The sequence below is a fragment of the Aspergillus eucalypticola genome (genome assembly GCF_003184535.1).
Source record: "Aspergillus eucalypticola CBS 122712 chromosome Unknown BO83scaffold_2, whole genome shotgun sequence".
Classification (NCBI taxonomy): domain Eukaryota; kingdom Fungi; phylum Ascomycota; class Eurotiomycetes; order Eurotiales; family Aspergillaceae; genus Aspergillus; species Aspergillus eucalypticola.
In genome coordinates, this window is record NW_020290276.1 from 1,423,170 (window position 1) to 1,441,334 (window position 18,165).

The 18,165-nt window shown below is 48.3% G+C and overlaps 5 protein-coding genes across 5 annotated transcripts; 2 read left to right on the forward strand and 3 right to left on the reverse strand.

Moving 5' to 3' along the window:
* Window positions 1–1,466: 1,466 nt before the first annotated feature.
* On the reverse strand, window positions 1,467–2,877 carry BO83DRAFT_433943 (arabinoxylan arabinofuranohydrolase axhA). The gene has a single exon (XM_025535731.1). The coding sequence runs from the start codon at window positions 2,636–2,638 to the stop codon at window positions 1,640–1,642; it is 999 nt and encodes a 332-aa protein (XP_025392960.1). The 5' UTR covers window positions 2,639–2,877; the 3' UTR covers window positions 1,467–1,639.
* Window positions 2,878–4,058: 1,181 nt separating this feature from the next.
* BO83DRAFT_413849 (endo-1,4-beta-xylanase) lies at window positions 4,059–5,649 on the forward strand (the record flags this gene model as incomplete). The annotated part of the gene is made up of 9 exons (XM_025534522.1): window positions 4,059–4,302; window positions 4,364–4,404; window positions 4,464–4,512; window positions 4,555–4,694; window positions 4,746–4,891; window positions 4,946–5,034; window positions 5,190–5,278; window positions 5,340–5,405; window positions 5,468–5,649. The coding sequence occupies 9 exons, from the start codon at window positions 4,059–4,061 to the stop codon at window positions 5,555–5,557; spliced, it is 954 nt and encodes a 317-aa protein (XP_025392961.1). The 3' UTR covers window positions 5,558–5,649.
* Window positions 5,650–7,205: 1,556 nt separating this feature from the next.
* On the forward strand, window positions 7,206–8,443 carry BO83DRAFT_450014 (NAD dependent epimerase/dehydratase; the record flags this gene model as incomplete). The annotated part of the gene is made up of 4 exons (XM_025536777.1): window positions 7,206–7,292; window positions 7,341–7,585; window positions 7,640–7,787; window positions 7,838–8,443. The coding sequence occupies 4 exons, from the start codon at window positions 7,206–7,208 to the stop codon at window positions 8,441–8,443; spliced, it is 1,086 nt and encodes a 361-aa protein (XP_025392962.1).
* Window positions 8,444–10,738: 2,295 nt separating this feature from the next.
* Window positions 10,739–13,860, reverse strand: BO83DRAFT_303085 (terpenoid synthase; the record flags this gene model as incomplete). The annotated part of the gene is made up of 6 exons (XM_025527176.1): window positions 10,739–11,152; window positions 11,187–11,517; window positions 11,586–11,740; window positions 12,857–13,073; window positions 13,127–13,479; window positions 13,534–13,860. The coding sequence occupies 6 exons, from the start codon at window positions 13,858–13,860 to the stop codon at window positions 10,739–10,741; spliced, it is 1,797 nt and encodes a 598-aa protein (XP_025392963.1).
* Window positions 13,861–15,896: 2,036 nt separating this feature from the next.
* On the reverse strand, window positions 15,897–17,918 carry BO83DRAFT_450020 (uncharacterized protein; the record flags this gene model as incomplete). The annotated part of the gene is made up of 5 exons (XM_025536778.1): window positions 15,897–15,997; window positions 16,019–16,045; window positions 16,073–17,265; window positions 17,324–17,766; window positions 17,826–17,918. The coding sequence occupies 5 exons, from the start codon at window positions 17,916–17,918 to the stop codon at window positions 15,897–15,899; spliced, it is 1,857 nt and encodes a 618-aa protein (XP_025392964.1).
* Between the last annotated feature and the right edge of the window lie 247 nt (window positions 17,919–18,165).

Genomic DNA, 18,165 nt, shown 5'->3' on the forward strand with positions numbered 1-18,165 from the left:
AATGTATACCGGTACCGCCACCAAATTCGAGTAATATCATAATGTGTATTATTCAAACATTGACTATCAGTGCAATTAGACTCGTAGTAGGCGTAGCCACAGGCTTGTGACTCGTGACAGAATCCCACTGAAACCCAGGCAAAGGACGTGATGCATCATGGAATCCTAATAGTGCCTCCAAATCGAATTGCCATTCAATACATCGTCTTTTGGAGAGGGTAAATGTAACTTAATATCAAGAGGAAGAGGAAGAAGGGTATGGGAATCCCTGTTGTCAAAGTTGGTCGTAGCATCGTTACAATTAAGCATTGCGTTCTCCTGCAGTCTCATAATTGCACTAGCAGCTGATGAGCTTCACAGACGCACTCGTCTAAATTCATTGATAAAGCGTCTTGTTTTTGGCCAAAACAGTCCGTATTCGGTCTCCAGATAAGGGCCACGCACTGGGAGTCTGACTTGCAATCTTTATTAGACCTTATGACCCCTCAGTGGCAGGCGTCGTTGTTCTGGATTATTGCACGCTCAAAGTCAATGAAATTGACGCGGCCATTTCCTTCGTCCCAGATTATGTTTCCTGGAATCGGGCCACTATGTAGCACATCCAACCCATGAACAGCTTCCAGCGAATTGGCCGCTTGTTGAAGCATCTCGTCAAAATCAAGGCCACGCGGTCGGACGAGGGTCTTTCCGGCGTATCCAATGCATACCAGGTGGACTATTTCAGTAATATCGTTGTAAAAATACTGACATCGAAGTCCCAGGCTGTCGAGCAAAACTTGTACCGTCGCCCCTCGGATTAGGGCAAGATGTGAACATACAAGCTCCTCGTGTCTCGCGCTTTGTACAGACACCAGAGTCACGCCTTTTCCGACAAATGTATAGCTAGGGGAGTGGAGTGTGACTAAGGAAAGTGCCCTGGCATCCCTTGCACGTTCAAGTATACAAATTATAAATTTGGATCAGGATCCATAGTGTCATTAGAGAGACGCTTGTTCAATTTCCGAACCAAGGTTGTTGTCCGATTCAATGGATGCTGATCAACACCGTGGTCGGACACGTTAGGGCACTTGAGATTTGGATTTCCGCCTTTTTGGAGGCCCTGAAGGCTTCAAATGTACAAGAAGAACATCGTCAACCATCTCCCATATCCGTAGTCTGCTCGTTGCCTAGCTTCTCCAGGAGATATCTCGTGCCGGCACCCGCAAAGCGCGGAGAGTGAATGCCAATACGTGGCCTATTGTCATTAAATGCAATCGAGGAGACGTATGATTCAATAGTCCATCCTTCAAAGTAGCCTAAAGCAAACTCTGAGCTGACTATTTCTTATGTGGGACGCGACTAGCCGATGAAGGTGACTTGCTCACGTGTCGGCCATTCCCTCTGAGGCACACAATCTTGCTACTACGAGTATTCAATCCCAGTATAACTACTGGGCCTAATTGATATTGTGAAAACAGATATTCGTACCGCACTCCTTGCCAATGAACTGAATTCTGCGCAAATTACTAGCCTATGGACAAAATGTGGCAGGAGCCCACCCCAACTGAGCCTAAGATAGTGACCACCTTCTGCTGTCTTCCACCACTAAAACTACTTGAAGAAGAAAGGAATACACGATCTGGAAGTAATGATAAGCTCGTCACTGCTTCAAGGTAAGGACGCCCGGCTTCCATGGCAAGAGGTTGTAGTCGCCACTGCTGTTGGGGTCATGGCCCTGATAGAGCAACTGGAGGTTGCAAGGGTCGATAGTCATGGTTTGATCAGGGTTGTTGCGAACCAAGTCACCATGGCTAATGTCTTCGGTCCAGGTGGCACCACTGTTGGCTTTGCCTGCGAAGGGTTTATCCTCACTTGCCGCCTGGGCTGTCCACTCTCCACCGAGACTGCTGGCCGTGAAGGAACGGAAATAACGACGTCCGGTGGACCCGATCGCCTCTACTATCATGAGGTACTTGCTGTCGCCCTCGCCGCCGTCGACTGTGTACACTTGAACCGCCTCGAATAGATCGTTGGTGGCGCCACTCAGGATCACCTCGTACTGGCTGCCGAAGCTTCCGGGGAATTCATCGATGGACATGCTGGATCGGTAGATTTTGCCATTGTCGCCGGCAAAGAAGAGATACATATTTGTATCGTCGCCAATCACAGTCTGGTCAATGGCATTGGTACTTGAGTCGCTTATTTTTCCGGTGAAAAGCGCCTGCTCCGACGACCAGCCGTTGACATTGGTGGGATCTTGGGAGGTGCGGTAGGTGAATGTGCTGGAGCCCCATTGGTAGGCCAGAACCCAGATACTTTTCGGCTTGAAGTAAAACAGGGTAGGAGCCACGGCACCGAAGGGGGTGGCTGTCTGGCTAGCGGATGCCATGTTCGACCAGTCTGAGAAGGCGCCAAAGGTCATCGAGCCATAATTTCCCGCTTCATCAGTAGTGGACGCATAGACAATATGTTTGCCGTCCGAGACAACATCAGTAAAGTCCTTCAGTGCGGTCCATCCTGACTTTGGAGTTGCGAGAGCATCGGTTGAACTCCAACTATAGGACGACGGAAGAGCACATTTGGCGTTGACAAAGGGGGTTAATGCAATGAGGTAGATGCCTGATGACAGCAAGCTGCCTTTGGCATTGAAGAGCTTCATCTTCGAATGGGTTTATCCGCGGGGAAAGAAACAAAAGAGATCAATGGTTGAAATGGTTGGCCACGGAGAATGAATAAATTGAACGGAGGACCAGACCATGCTCAAATATATGTAGTTACGTTTATGACAATACTGGTATGTGCAGAAGAACAATCGGGATTTATCCATATTGGATGATACCAGAGACGTTTCGGATAAAAGTTGGCTGCTTGGTTTATTTCCCCCACTTTGGCTTTGAAAGAACATTCCTTTGCTTAAGCTCACTTTGACGCACTATTCAGGTCCTTTTCCTATGGGGGGAAGATGATCGGCCTGCTGCCTAAACTACGGAGTACATTAGCCAGAAACGACCGTCCACCGGAGCGTTGCCGTGTCTAGAACGGCATTCAGAGCTACCCTACACAGTGGGTAATTCCATGGTCACATCACAATAGCTCTTCTTCAGCAGTAGACTCGGGGAGAATAACTGCTGTGACAGGACGGATAACTCCCGGGCATCGAGGGTCTAGGCGTGGAACTCAATGGCGCTAAGCAAACTGGTTCTACCCTGACACATTGCCGCCCTGATAGTGTTTCACCTTAAAACACCACGACCTTCCGGTACTTACCGCGGGTAGTTGACACCTGTCGGTAGAAGAGATGAAAATTTGGCTGTCACTGTACACGCCAAAAGCTCTCTGATCGATCAAACCTTAAGTTCGTACTTCCAAAGTGGTTGGATATGCGTACTACTTTTACGAGACGGTATACTTTACTACCAAACTCCAGGGACAATCTGCAGACCTTCACCAGAGCATCTGCAGGCTCTCTAAAAGTTACGACACCCAGTATGGATCGGGTGATCGGCTGCAGCCGACTGCCATCTCTCAGGGTTAAACTATTTTTGGGGCCGAGGCAGACGCTGGACCCTGATGGACGGACATTTGCAGGTTAATCGGACGACCGTGCAACAAGTGTCTCCACTCCTGCAATTCTTTCTTGATTCCTGGTGGGTAGATCGGCGCCTTCCAAATACCAAAACTATCGTACGGTTGCTTCTCGATGTGTCGGCTAAGGACATAGCCTGTTCTAACCAAACATGTCAAGAGCTCCGGATAGCCTGCCTAAACGCCATTATTCATCCCTTCAGGCTAATTATGGTTCGAATGCCATCCTCTCAATTTGGAAAATTCGGTAGACAGCTAGATGAGGCAGATGAAGTCCATCCTTTACTTTACTATCTAGACATGCTCGAGCGGGGTGTTTGGTTCCACGGTTGGTTGTGTTCCAGTTTCACATCCTCTTCGCCCAGAAACGTTGAAACTCGTGGTATATAAATACTTCAATCCCTCTTCTCTCTTGTAGAAATCATCTTATAATCTGTCAATTCAACATCCTTTTCATTTGGCTCTCTTAAGAAAAACAATCGTTCTTGTCCAACATGGTTCAGATCAAGGCAGCTGCACTGGCGATGCTTTTCGCTAGCCATGTGCTTTCTGAACCTATTGAACCCCGTCAGGCTTCAGTGAGCATCGACACCAAGTTCAAGGCTCACGGAAAGAAGTATCTGGGAAACATCGGGGATCAGTATACCTTGACCAAGAACTCGAAGACTCCGGCAATTATCAAGGCCGATTTTGGCGCGTTGACCCCAGAGAACAGCATGAAGTGGGATGCCACTGAGCGTAAGTACACCCCTCCCCCCCACCCGTCATCGTTGTTATTCAGACCTAATCGGAATTATAGCCAGCCGTGGACAGTTCTCTTTCTCGGGATCAGATTACCTGGTACGTATAGAATTCCCCAACCCTCTACGATAACCGTACTCGAGGCTTACAAGACCTAGGTCAACTTTGCCCAGTCCAACAACAAGCTGATCCGGGGACATACGCTGGGTAAGTTTTTGACTGACTGAACTGAAAACTATAACAAGGCAGTGGAGCTAACTCAACCAGTGTGGCACTCTCAGCTCCCCTCTTGGGTTCAAGCCATCACGGACAAGAATACACTCATCGAGGTTATGAAGAATCACATCACCACAGTTATGCAACACTATAAGGGCAAGATCTACGCCTGGGTAAATTGAAAACCACCAATTTTGCCCAGTCTCATCACTAATTATTACAAGGACGTTGTCAACGAAATTTTCAACGAAGATGGCTCCCTCCGCGACAGCGTCTTCTACAAAGTCATCGGCGAGGACTACGTCCGGATTGCCTTCGAGACTGCTCGGGCTGCGGATCCCAACGCAAAGCTCTACATCAACGATTACAAGTAAACCCTGCCTGTCTATTTACCATTCCAAACTGGACGCTAATTTCCGCAAAGCCTGGACTCCGCTTCCTATCCTAAATTGACTGGCATGGTCAGCCATGTCAAGAAGTGGATCTCAGCCGGTATTCCTATCGATGGAATTGGTAAGGCCCCTGTGGTTAATGTTATCCCGCTACAATTACTCACCATTCTTCAAAGGCTCCCAAACCCACTTGAGCGCTGGTGGAGGTGCTGGAATTTCTGGATAAGTACCCTCTCCCCGTTATTCAACCTGACGGTAGCTGATAGTCCCTTACAGCTCTTAATGCTCTCGCAGGTGCGGGCACCGAGGAGATTGCGGTCACCGAGCTCGACATCGCTGGCGCCAGCTCAACCGACTACGTGGAGGTAGGTCGCGACAAGCCAAGTACGTGGTGCGATTAACTGATACTGATTTCTGCATCCACAGGTCGTCGAAGCCTGCCTTGATCAGCCCAAGTGTATCGGTATCACCGTGTGGGGAGTTGCTGACCCGGTAAATACCCCTGCATTCCGGATAATAAAACTAGCCTTATGACTTGAGCTAATTTCATTCAGGACTCCTGGCGCTCCAGCTCCACTCCTCTGCTGTTTGACAGCAACTATAACCCGAAGCCTGCATATACTGCTATCGCGAATGCTCTCTAGATTCGGCAACCACTTTGATTGAATTGCCGGGAAGATCTAGCCTTCCGAGGTAGGGACGCTCTGTTTTGCACTACCTGGAGGGAATAGTCTGCCGTTCTCTGAATAATGTTCTTCTGTACTTCTTCCAAATGTATCCATCACAATCGTTCTTAAGTGTGCCCACTCTCAGTAAATCTGAAGCATCCACCTTTTGTGTAGCTCACTTTAGTATATTCCCTGTGGAGTAGTTTTTGCCGTGTACCCCACCGGTGGGGCCGTAGCATTAGTACTTTACTTTGTTAGTCTAGACCCTGATGCGCCGATGTGAAGCACAAGCATCACACGAAATGAAGGACATGTCTCAGATACCCCGCCCCATAACCATAACAGCCATCTATGATCTAAGGTCCTTGTGGCACGCAATTGGATGGACGGAGCGGTCTGGCTAGCCTCTTTGCCTTTACTAATAACCATCTTGGCATTGGCTGGACATTGGACTAGTCGTTCATGATGTCCTCGCTTAGCATCCTGCAGCATTTAGTGCATGTAACAGCGGCAATTCAGGCGCCGACAAGTGCCGAGATAGGTACAAAGGGTCCTCACTGTAGCCTTCCTTCGAGTTGCTGAGTATTGTCTGCAGTTGTAGATTGCGCCCAGGTTCATTCATCTATTCCAATGAAATTTAGCCGGATGCGATGAGAAGTGTTTAAAGTCCAGTCCTTCCTCCGGTTGAACTCTTGTGGCTCAATTGGACAAGGACTTGTCTCCACTAAAAGCCACTGGCTAGGGGTGATTTAGATCCCCATTTACTCTGATATGCAAGACGGGGCATGTCATTCGACCTGTACTATTGTTTTCCTAGTAATGCAGGTCTTTGGCGCCGGTGTGGGTATCCTTTGATGTACGGTTGGCTTCCTGGATATTAAATCATCACTTCCCACTGTTAGCCATACTTATGGAAATATAGGCCGCATAGTGTCGTACGTTGTACGTAATATTTTATATACTTCGGCTGAGTGACATTGTGGCCTATACTTAAAAAGAGAGTATTGAGGCTACGACTGGGGATCTCATGAACGAGAACCGCATGAAGCCTAGGCAACTTCTATGAAGATGGAACGGTGACCTTCCCGCACATCACCCGCCATTGTGCGGAGTGGGAACAAAAGAGCCAACTAGGGGCAGAGATAGCTCGCGACTGCGGGCGTGGTAATTGTGTCTGTTATCGTATGATATTGGATAGCCGAAAGCGTAATATTGGATCAGAAGATGGTGCACCGAAATGCTTCCCTGGCAGCCATTATCTACGAAGATGGGACAACTTTCGGCCATTCGCGGGCACTACTCGAATTAACACCTGACAAACGAGACGTGGAATATTGAAAACTGGTTGAGGGTACTTTTTCTTTTGTCAGACAAGATAGATCGAGAAAGGTCACCAATAAATTTCTTGCCCGAAACCTGATCATGTTTGACTTTAACACATCGGGCGCTCCTTCCATGGTGCATCTCCCAAACCCAAAGAAACATGACATAATCATGAGACTTATAAAAAGCCATAGAGACATTTGAGGGTGAGTAGCAGTCAGGATCTATTCTGGCTGATATTCACGGGCTAGTATAAGTACCAGTGTGATCGGACATAAATATCTCCAAAGTACTAGCCATCATGGTATCATCAACTCGCGGCCAGCACGTCCTTTTGACTGGGGCAAATGGGTTTGTAGCATCCCATATCCTCTCCATACTCCTTGAGGTGAGTGAGTCCAAATTGCAAGCAACGTGTAGTAGCTGACAACCTCAGCGTCGCTACACGGTAACCGCAACAGTGCGATCTCAGGCCAAAGCAGACGATGTGATTAACGCTCACCCTGAATGGAAAGGGAAGGTTGATTTTGTGATCGTGTCGGATTTCACCTCACAGAAACCATTCAGCACCTTGTTTGAGGAGACCGAAGCTCTCTTTGATTATGTTATCCATGCGGCATCGCCATTCAAGTTTGACTTTAAGGACTTTCAGAAAGATTTGATAGATCCCGCAGTTAAGGGGTAAGTATGAACTGTGTGCGCAACCATGATGTAGCCGCTGATTTGCACTTGCAGAACGACTCAAATCCTGGAAAGCGCTCACAAACACGGTGGAAGCACGCTCAAGCGCATTGTCCTTTTGGGCAGCGGTGTTTCTGTACTCGATTCCTTCGAGGACATGAGTCGAGAAGGACACCCATATACCGAGAAAAGCTGGAATCCGGTTCGTCTCAAATTTTGAAATCGACAATTCCCCTACTCATTAAACTCCAGGTAACGGCACAACAAGCGTTCGATCGTAATGACACTGTGCTGGGTTGTAATTTTTCCAAAGCCCAAGCCGAGCGCAAAGCCTGGGATTTCATGCAGGCAAATAGTCCTCATTTCGACCTCACTGTCATCAACCCTCTTATCGTCACCGGACCGATGATCCATCCAATCTCAGGAGAGGGATCGATCAACGAAAGCAATTATTTTGCGATTGCTAGTTTCATCGACGGGACTCATGCCAGAATTGAGGATGTGCAGTTTCCATACTATCACTTTGTCGACGTGCGCGACGTGGCGAGGAGCCATGTAGATGCACTTACCAATCCCGCTGCTGGAGGGCAACGTATCGTGCTTGTCTCAGGGCTCATTACGCCACAGTCGGTCGTGAATATCATCCGAAAGCATTTCCCTCAACTGCGCGAAAAGGTTCCAGCCGGTACACCGGATAAGGTGCTGCCCGAGGGAATACACCCTACCGGTTGGGATACGCGAGTTAGCTTGGATATACTCTCGAAGGGAAAGGGTAGTCAATGGCAATATATTGACTTAGAGGAGAGTGTGAGGGACGCGGTGCATTCTATGATTCAGCACGAAGCCTTTCCTGACTAATTAAATGTATCCTAAGCTCCAAGATCACTATCAATTTACCACCAAAAGCAGATTGCTTTCTCATGTTGTGATGTATTCTGACATGCGGCACCCACGTGATTGATTGAAAGCCACTCTGTCAACAAACCGCCCGATCGCGCATATGATGAAGTTTCACATTGCTGCAGCAGAGCATCCTGCACAGTTTCTCAAGCCAAGCATAGACAAGTTGGCTTCTAAAACGATGATGGAGGAGCGGTCTTGGGCTCAATAAATCGTCGATAGGTTCTTCGAAGTTCGTCAATTCCCGACCCAGTTAGACTGCGACGACCACGCTCGTAGGATCACAGGTGCTTCCACTGTTCGAGAAGTCGACATTCCGGGCTCGCTGAGCTACACAGTCCTTTGCACGGATAGCTCAGATGAGCGACCAGATTTGATCGTGTCTTTCCGACAACGAGATTCTGCCTTAGACCAAATAGTCATTGAGCTGGTAAGATTCATCCATGGCGATCTAGTACCAGAAGCTACTTTCCGCGGCAACATGCCAGATTCAGATCCACCTCCACTCGTATATACGAATGCCGGTTTATCAGGTAGTCCCTGCCTACAGTCATTCAGCACCGAAACTGAGTTGAGCCCCAGAGAGGAAGCCAGATACATGTGCTTTGTCAAACATCTTGCCAGGTAGCTCGTCTCTTATTCCATTCCCTACGTTGATAGCATGCCGCCATTTGCGGAAATGGATAAAGCGACCATAAATAGTAATGCTCTCTAGATACTTCGCTCGGTGTTGGTTAAACTCACAATCAGTAGCTCCTACGGTGTCGGCAAACTACCGAGACGCAATCTATCACCAGCTTGAGAAAATAAGGAACTCTCCACCCATCATACTTTCCTCCAGTACGATTTCGGAACTTGAATGCAGTCTTCCAGATCTGTTCAATCAAGAATAGGTGCAGGTCTCGACACACAACGATCTCATCCAAGCGAACATCCTGATTAGCGAGGACAACTTTGAGATCGCTGGTATTGTCGATTGGTCAATAGCTAAAGTACTGCCGTTTGGCATGAAACTGGACACTCTCCTGCTATCCACCGGTTACATGGATCTCAGCGGCTGGCACAATTATACATGCCGTGAACGCATGATCAGTTACTTCTGGGATGAATTTTGGCTCATTGTCGTGTTTTTGATGATAAACGTCAGCACGAGATTCGTACCATGGCGATGCAAGCCACCAAGGTCGGCGCAGTGCTGCGCTGCGTATTCTAGCGTAACGCTGATGGTTCCCCATCCGAGGAGCTGACAACGTCTAACTGGGCATTAAAGACTCTCAAAATTCTGCTATGTTGCTGAATTTTCAGGAAGATAGGAAAATTGAATGTAGACACCGTGCACAATATTGCACAACTCTTGGAGTATTGCCCGACGGAGTTCGAGCACTATGAAGAGAAAGCCGGAATATATGATAGTACGCTTCACCGGGACAAATCTGTGTTCCAACGCTCCATATAGGTGTTGAACCACATGGGGTAAGATTATTGGTGAATATGGATAGTCCATGCGGTAACTTATCGACATCAATAAACGCCCTAGAGGACGGGAAATCTTGTAGGCTAGATACCAACCCGGCATCTGCATGCAGAATCAGCATGCATCAACATAGTTCAGAACCACCCGAAGGACCCACCTCACTGACAAATGGCTATGAAGTGCAGCGAGTCAAGCATATGTAAGCCCATGTGTGGTCTGCTGTGTCTCCATATTTTTGGGCACTGCGCCCCTTTTCTCCTGCCCTATTCCGTAACCTGCCACAAGTGTAAGATCCAATGCAACCGAGACCAAAAACCAATCACTCGTCGCAAGACAAACAAATCTCACGAACATTCTCAACAAGTAACTCAAAACCTGCCTTCTATCGGGCCGCTATTCTCCGATACGGAGTATCTACTCGTTCATGCCCGAACTGATTCTCAACGCGACGCTGCACGGTCCGTCCATCAATACCCCCAACAACCACGTCCCAGCACCTCTGAAAGTAATCGTCCCGACTAACTTGCTTGACTTTCGCATTGAACCTTTTGATCCGAGCGTCTAAGGCCCATACCATCGCTGACGCAGCCACCATGGCACAATCCCTTTTCAAATTGTCGGTCATCCCCCGCTCTAACACCATTATGGACTGTCGAAGTCTTATGTATGATAGGGCACCTGCCTTCATATGAACGCCAGCGTATAAGAATTTATGTAGTTTAATTGTTTTGGTCAACTACGGAAGAACATGATGCCCAGCCTGATCGCCTCAAATATGTTCACGACAGAAAGCTCAGAATATCGTAGATCCCCTTTGACTGCCCAGCCTCATTCTCCAATTTCTTGACCATATGATTCGCCTCCTCCAACAAGGAAGCGAGCCGTTCCCGGCAGTAGTCAAAACTACCCGTCGAGTCGATATACTCAACAGCATACTTCTTCACCGAATCGTCCTCGCTCCGCTGCCGTAGTATATTCAGCAGATGGTGATTGTTCGGGTTACTGTTGATACTATGGATAATCAGAAAGGAGAACTTGCCCTCCGTCAAATCCTCGCAAAATCCCTTGTTCTTGGTGTATAGTCCACTCTGTAAGTTTTGGTAATCATCCCGAATCTGAAAGATCACCCCCAACAAGTCTGCTAGTTCGATGACATTGCTGCACGAAGTCAGTTTGCAGTGTAACCAGGGGGTCTAAAGATTTGTTATGGATATATATTTGTAATACATGCCTTTCCGTTTCGCTTTCCAACTGCATAAGCTTAATAGCCAGTCGGAAAAGGCCACCAGTCTTATTGGCGATCATCTCGATATAGTCCTCCTCTGTGGGACAGGTCAGGCAGTCCCGCCAGTATAAATCCATACCTTGACCGCGGTGTAGACGGAGCAGTTCCTCGGTGTATATTTCGTACGCTTCGGGATGATTCAGTTCGCGGAGCCTTTCCTGAGCCAGAAAGTACGCATAGTTGGCCGAGTTGATTGTTTGCGCAATACCGAAAATGCTGTGCGCCACTGGGAGGCCACGTCGAAGCTTAGAATTGTCCTGAATATCGTCGATTCTATTGAAGGTCAGCAGTCCCTCAGGATATTGTTATCTTGGTTTAGATGGAAGCTGAATAGAACATACAGAAGGGAGGCTGTGTGAAGCAATCCAACAATTTCCGTGATAATGTTCAGTTTGTCCTCAGGAATGCGTAGCCATTCATTGAACGCGTGGATAAACTTCCGACGAATGTCTTTTCCTGGGGATTTTAGAAGATAGTCAAGTGGCCCTCGGACAATCTGTTTTCGTGCATTAGACAGTGCTTTTCTAAGAGCAGGATACATCAGACCGACCTTCTCCTTATCCAGATAGCTTGCTTCCAATTGTTGGGAACTGGCAGCTTCGGCATCTATGTTGGTGGGCGACGAGGGTGCCGATGCAGGAAATAGCCCGGAAGAAATAAATGGAAAGTAAGGAGTATTCATCTTCCAGGCATCTGGCGTAGCCGGGTTGAACATTGGGAATCCCAGCATAATCTCGTTCCTTGTGGCTCAAAGGTGCTGTATGGATGAAGTCTTGCAGGAGAAGAAGGTCACCAAGGTGCTGGACGTGAGCTTTCGAAAAACAGGCATTACTACTTCTATGTACTATCATTTAAGAACGCAACTTTTTGTGAGCCCCATGTGATAGGGTTGCATCGCCTTTTGCTACGTGTTTTGCTGTCACCCGGCACGGCTTTACTGGTCCTTTGTCATCAGCGAATAAGCAACTTCTGTAGGGTGTTGAAAGCACGTCTAGTCAGCAAAAGATCGCAAAGGGCACCTTTTCATATGACTGGTCATCTAAAGAACATTGGATACCATATCAGTCTTGCGAAGGTTAGGGGCGATTTGCTCCACGTCCGTATATCCATCCTAGGTGGTTAACAGTATGTTTGCTAAAGGGCGTTCTGGAGGTTCAAAACACGACCAGGTCGCTTGGGTGGTCGGAGAAAGGAAATTTGGTATGACAGAATTACTCCGTTCAGCTATCTTACCCGTAGAACCTGAAAATGGTCATTGTGTCTAGCTAGTTAGTGGGATAGCTAAACTCTGGTTTTGAAAGCGCTGCCAATCAATATGTAAAATGGCTATACAGCACAACCTCGCATGGTTGTACATGCCTTATGCTTGTGCACCAGTACAAAGCTTATCGGAGGTAGTAATGGAGATTCCATATAGGAAAAAGCATGAGTTGGTCTCAAATCAGAAGTAATGCAACGAATCCCGCCACTAGACAACATATGCGTCTATCTGGAAAGCCAGTTATGCCTTCACACTTTTGACATCCATTTTCTCCTTGCGACCCCATACTTCCAGCCAGTCCTTCACAGACGCACTGGATTTCTTTAAATCCCACAAACAGGCGCTACGCACGTCATCCCTCTGGATGACCCGTAAAGCATTACGGATATTATAGGGTGAGCCGTATTCCAAGGCACGCGCTACCATATGACCCTCAGGAGCATCCAATGCAACCACTATGGGAAATGAAAGTTCGCCGTTGCGCAGGTCCTCCGCAAGTGCGCCTTTTGCTTTTGCATAATCGGTCGAATACACGTTCTTGCAATCATTTTGCAGCTGTGAGCACCACCTGTGCAGAACTCAGTCAGCCAGGTCCCACTATTCGGGTATCTTTGCACATACGCCACCGTAGTCATGGTAGCATCCATGGACTGATCCTCTAGTACCAGCTGACCAAGCAAACGAAACAATGCACCTGTCTTCAGCGACGCCATTCGGCGATATGCCTCATCCCTTTCCTTTGGAGCCACTGGAAAGCTGACAAGGCCATCCCTTCGCCAAACAAGGGACATATCTTGGCCTTCCAGGATCTCCTCCAGACACTGCATCAGAAATGGTGCAAGACGAGGGAATTCGTGGACGGTCCGATTCAAAAGTTGCGTCACGCGGTAGTAGGCACGGTTCGCAGTCTCTGAAGGACCGTAAATCTTGTGCGCAGCGGGGTGACCCTTGCGAAAGTTACTCCCGTCCGATATCTGATGGGATGATTAGCTCTCAGCCCTTATTTCAATTGGGGCTACTGTACTTACATCATCAACGAGGATTAAGCAGAGGTGAATGCCATCCATGATCTCAAGGATCATCTTGTACTTCGGCAGGTCATCCAATTGGAGGTTGGGCGCCAGCTTGTCGACGAATGGGGCCCAGTGATGTTTACCGTAGATCTGACGAATGTAGCTGTAAGGGCATTCCAATGAAGTGATCTGGGATGGCTGTTTCTTGCCAACAAGCCAGGCCCGTTTTGTTGTCGGGAGTGGGTTCAATATGCGATCCCATACTAGCGCGGTTATCGGGAAGGCCAGGAAGACAAGAAAAACCAGCGAAGTTTGCGGAAGATGGTGCTGGAGGGGCTCCATAGAGATAGCCATATTTAAGGATGAGAAAGGCTCCATATAACTCAACTGACTAGATGGTATATGTTTGGGTATTGAAACTAGAATTGTATGATAACGACGGGACGTAGAGGGTAGATATATGAATGATGTTATCTCTCGAGTGTAGCTTGGCTGTTAGCTCGCTAAGGTTCAAATAAAGTCCTTGTCCCTTGACAAACAAAATGACAACTTCGCATAGAATAGGTATCTCAAAGACGCCCAATTAACTGGTTACATTGAGCTTATCATGAAAGTTGCCGCGCTTTGGCGGTTGCATTACATGTCCTAAGTCATTTAGTGCAAATACAACGATTGACTGCTGCCCCACCTTAATATTCGTCCTCAATAGCTTAGTCTATAGTGTCAAACTCCGCAGAGGGATTACTTAATCTGGGTGAGTTTCTTCGGCTGAATAACGTAGGTGTTTGATCTTGATCCAAATCGTGGAGATCGCACAAGTGAGTCATTCCATACCAAAGCCGTCCCGCTATCATTTATTCAATGAGAGACCGTTACTTGTCATCATATCACTGCTTCCATTTTGTGAAATATCGGCACACCCCTTGTAGAGTTGAGGAAACGCCTGGTGCAATTAAATGGATTGTCCGAGGAATCTTGGAGAAATCACGGAAGATTGCAAATAAATGCCTAAACATGCGCCCCAGATAATTCCATCAACTCTTTGTGGCAGTTTGCAGGTGACAACATAATTGTAAAACCGATGCTTTAATGCAGCTTTCGTCATACGGCACCGGCGAACGCCACATCATGAATGGCAGCAAACATGCTAGCCGTCCGTAACCATGGCCAGCAGTATGTCGCCGGATTCTCAATCCGACGACGCGCATGTCCCAAGGCCTTCTGGGTTAACAGTAATTTTGCCAGCTAGCACCGAGTAACAACAGCTTTCATGTAAGAGAATACGAGAGTACCCATCGCGTGTGATATGATATTGTTTTCTACATCAGACATTGTAAGCCCTATGGAAATTCCACCTTACCCTTTTTGAACGTTTTTTGGGTGTAATTCGAGTGCTACTTCTAAGTACCACGGCGTACGGCTACGAAAGGCTTGATGAAGCGAGGCAATTTGCCCCCGGGGGAACAAAACCCCGACACTCTATCTTGCTACAAGTTTGTTTATAGAGTGCGACAATTATTCCGATTAACAGAAGTACAAGGTGCCCAACCGGCTCTGCTGATGTAGTTTGTTCTGATTCTGACTTATTCACACTACAACGGTAGATTGGGCTTGTTTTATGACTAAATGTCCATACATCGAAATTTGGCACGTAAGATTGGGGATGGGATCGCGTGAGTTGAGTATCACCATGCAACCAACGTTCTGGATAAACCAATAGACGTATCACTATATCTGACATCTATCACGTTATACTATGACCTGCAGACACATCAAACCAGTATGCTCCCGAGTCTATATTGTACTCATCATACTACTTAATTGGATTAGACATTGCCGCTCCTCGAATCACGGTCATGCTAGTAGGGGGGGTTGCCGGTCTCACGCTAGCTCATTGCCTGCGACAGGTGAATATCAACCACGTCGTACTCGAGAATTGCAGCGACATATGCCCGCAGGAAGGTGAGCAATAGGGATACTTCCCAACGGTTAGAGTATTAAGTCAACTGTCTCTATTCGAACATATTGAGCCCCTTATCCAACCCCGCTATCGAACACACATCACCTGTCCAATCGGCACCCATTCTCAAGTACATTTAAGAAGCTTCTCCATGACCAGTACAGCCCCCTTCTTCTTATTTGCTTTCTTTATAGATCAAGTTATCATGGTCTAACCTGGTCGTTCATTGCAGATTCGGTTACACTATTGCGTTCTTCAACCGCCAAAATCTTTTCGAATTCATGCATACTCAGTACCCGGGTCAATCGAAGATCCTCACAGATCAACGAGTTGCCGCGATTTGTCCAGGAGGTATCCTATTTAGAATAAAGCACAATAGATTCTGGAAGAAACATACAACCTATACTTTTACCCACAACTATACGAAGGTAATCCAAAGCATCGCCATCACCGTTCCAACCACCTGCAGCAACGACCGCCGAAAACCTGCAGAAGCAGCCCCGGTATACAACGCGCTAACTGCGCTTGCGCTTCTTGTACTAGTATCCATGGCTGAACTCATGCCAGCTTGGTGACTGCTCTGGGGCCACACACGTGCTGAAGAGGCGGGAGCAGTCTGGTTCCATCCTGACCCTGACCCAAAGTGTGGGGTGTACGAATACGGGGAAGCAGACACTGTGGGCTGAGCAACATTGGAAGTCTGGGCCATTGTGATGGTAGTGCCGTATTCGGTACAGGTCCCGTCATTGGAGCATGATTCGACAGTAATCGTAGTGGTGTAGATCGCGTCTGTGTCTGCACCTGAACTGGCATTGGACACTGCGCTTGAGCCTGCGCTTGAGCCTGCGCTTGAGCCTGCGCTTGAGCCTGCGCTTGAGCCTGTACCCTGAGAGGTAGTGTCGCCAGCAGAGATGAGTTGCGATTCAGATGACACAAAATTAGTGGTGCTACCGGCTGAGTTGCTAGCTTGGTGGCTTGCGACAGAAGTTGTAGGAACAGTCACAGGATCAACACCTTCGGCCGGAACGGATGTGTGATCTGGATATACGGTGAAGACGGTCGTTGCTACAACGAAGGTCTCCGACGTGGCATAACCGCCTCTGGGTGGAGAGCCACTGCAGTTATCTCCAGTGCAGCCCGCAACTGTTGCAATGTGGGTGCTCAGTATGGTAGAAGTGGTAAGCGATGGTCCAACCTCGGATACTCCTGTGGCGGATGGCAGAGAACCGTTCGCCTTGGTGCTTGTGATCTTAGGGACTGAGTACACAGTTGTGCCGACAACCAGCGTCTCAGTGCTCGCATAAGTTGTCTTTGACCTCAGGGGACAATTCGTCACAGAAGAAGGACATGCAGTCACGGTAATGATACGAGTGCTCCAGATCGTCGAAGTGGTAATGTCAGAATCACCCATGCTACCCCCGCTGTTACCAACAGCCACGGTAGCCGGAGGATGTGCGGTCTCGGTAATCATGGCACCATTGTTACCAGTGCTGTCAGCTACGGGGCACACAGTGGTAGAGACTACCAAGATCTCGGTAGTCACATAGGTTGTTTTCGACCTAAGCGGGCAGTTCGTTACCGAGGAAGGGCACGCAGTTACCGTAGCAGTGCGAGTGCTGAAAACAGTGGAGGTTGTGAAGTCTAATCCACCACTACCATGACCCTTGTTGGCAGCACTGTCCGTTACTGTCGGCGAGACAGAATCCGTCCGAGTCATTCCTGCGGCCTCGGTGACTGGGCATATTGTGGTAGACACCACAATGGTCTCCGTGGTCACAGAGGTGGTTCTGGAGCGCGCAGGACAGCTCGGGAGTGTGGATGGGCATGCAGTAATTGTGGCCGTACGAGTAGAGAGAACTGCCGATGTGGTCCACTGCAGCATGGAAGAGTCGGTGACTGTTGCAGCCGACGAGGACGTGGAAAGACTCATCTGGGGAAGTCTGGTCCAAACAGTAGTTGGCGCAGGGACTGCGCTGGATGTGCTCTGAGAGGATATGGAAACAGGGAGTGAAGAGCCCGGGATAGCTCCGGAAGACGCCGAGCACTGGCTTCGCTGAGGCAAAGGCCGGGATACATAGCTCCAATGCGGGTGGGAAGCCGCCGAGCGACTTGGTACCGGCCTTGAGCTGGGAATTGGCGACTCCCTCACCGACGGAGCAGAGGGTGAGGGGACTAGACTCGACGAGGGCACCACGATGATTGATGGCGTGGGTGTTGCTGCCTTCGAAGAAGGAACAGAAGATGAATAACTCGGTGTGCAAGGCCTGCGGCTGGGCAAGGACCTTGAGCTATAGGACCAGTGATGCTGCCTATGTGCGATAGCAGATGAAGTAGTGGTAGAAGTCACAGCTGCTGGCTCAACAGCCACTGTCACGGCGACGCTCGCTTGCAGCAATAACGAGGCGAGGATCCATCCTCGCATCAGCAGGTGTCCCATCATGACAGCGATTGACTCAGTTCAGCAGTACTTAATGAGGAAAATTTTAACGAAAGTAGAATGAAGAAAATCAGTATTATTCAGGTATTATGAGACATAAATGAATGACTTGCAGTGGGATTCCGAGAATTGACTGTCAAAAGAGAGTGTGAGAAACCGAGCCCTGATTCTCTCTTGCAAGAGGCGGGTCACTGTATATAGATCACCTCAAAATACTATTTCGGTCGGAGAATTGACAAAGAGACTACAC

Excerpts from the sequence above, each read along its gene's own strand:
- BO83DRAFT_433943 (XM_025535731.1), bottom strand. The coding sequence starts at position 2,638 with ATGAAGCTCTTCAATGCCAAAGGCAGCTTGCTGTCATCAGGCATCTAC.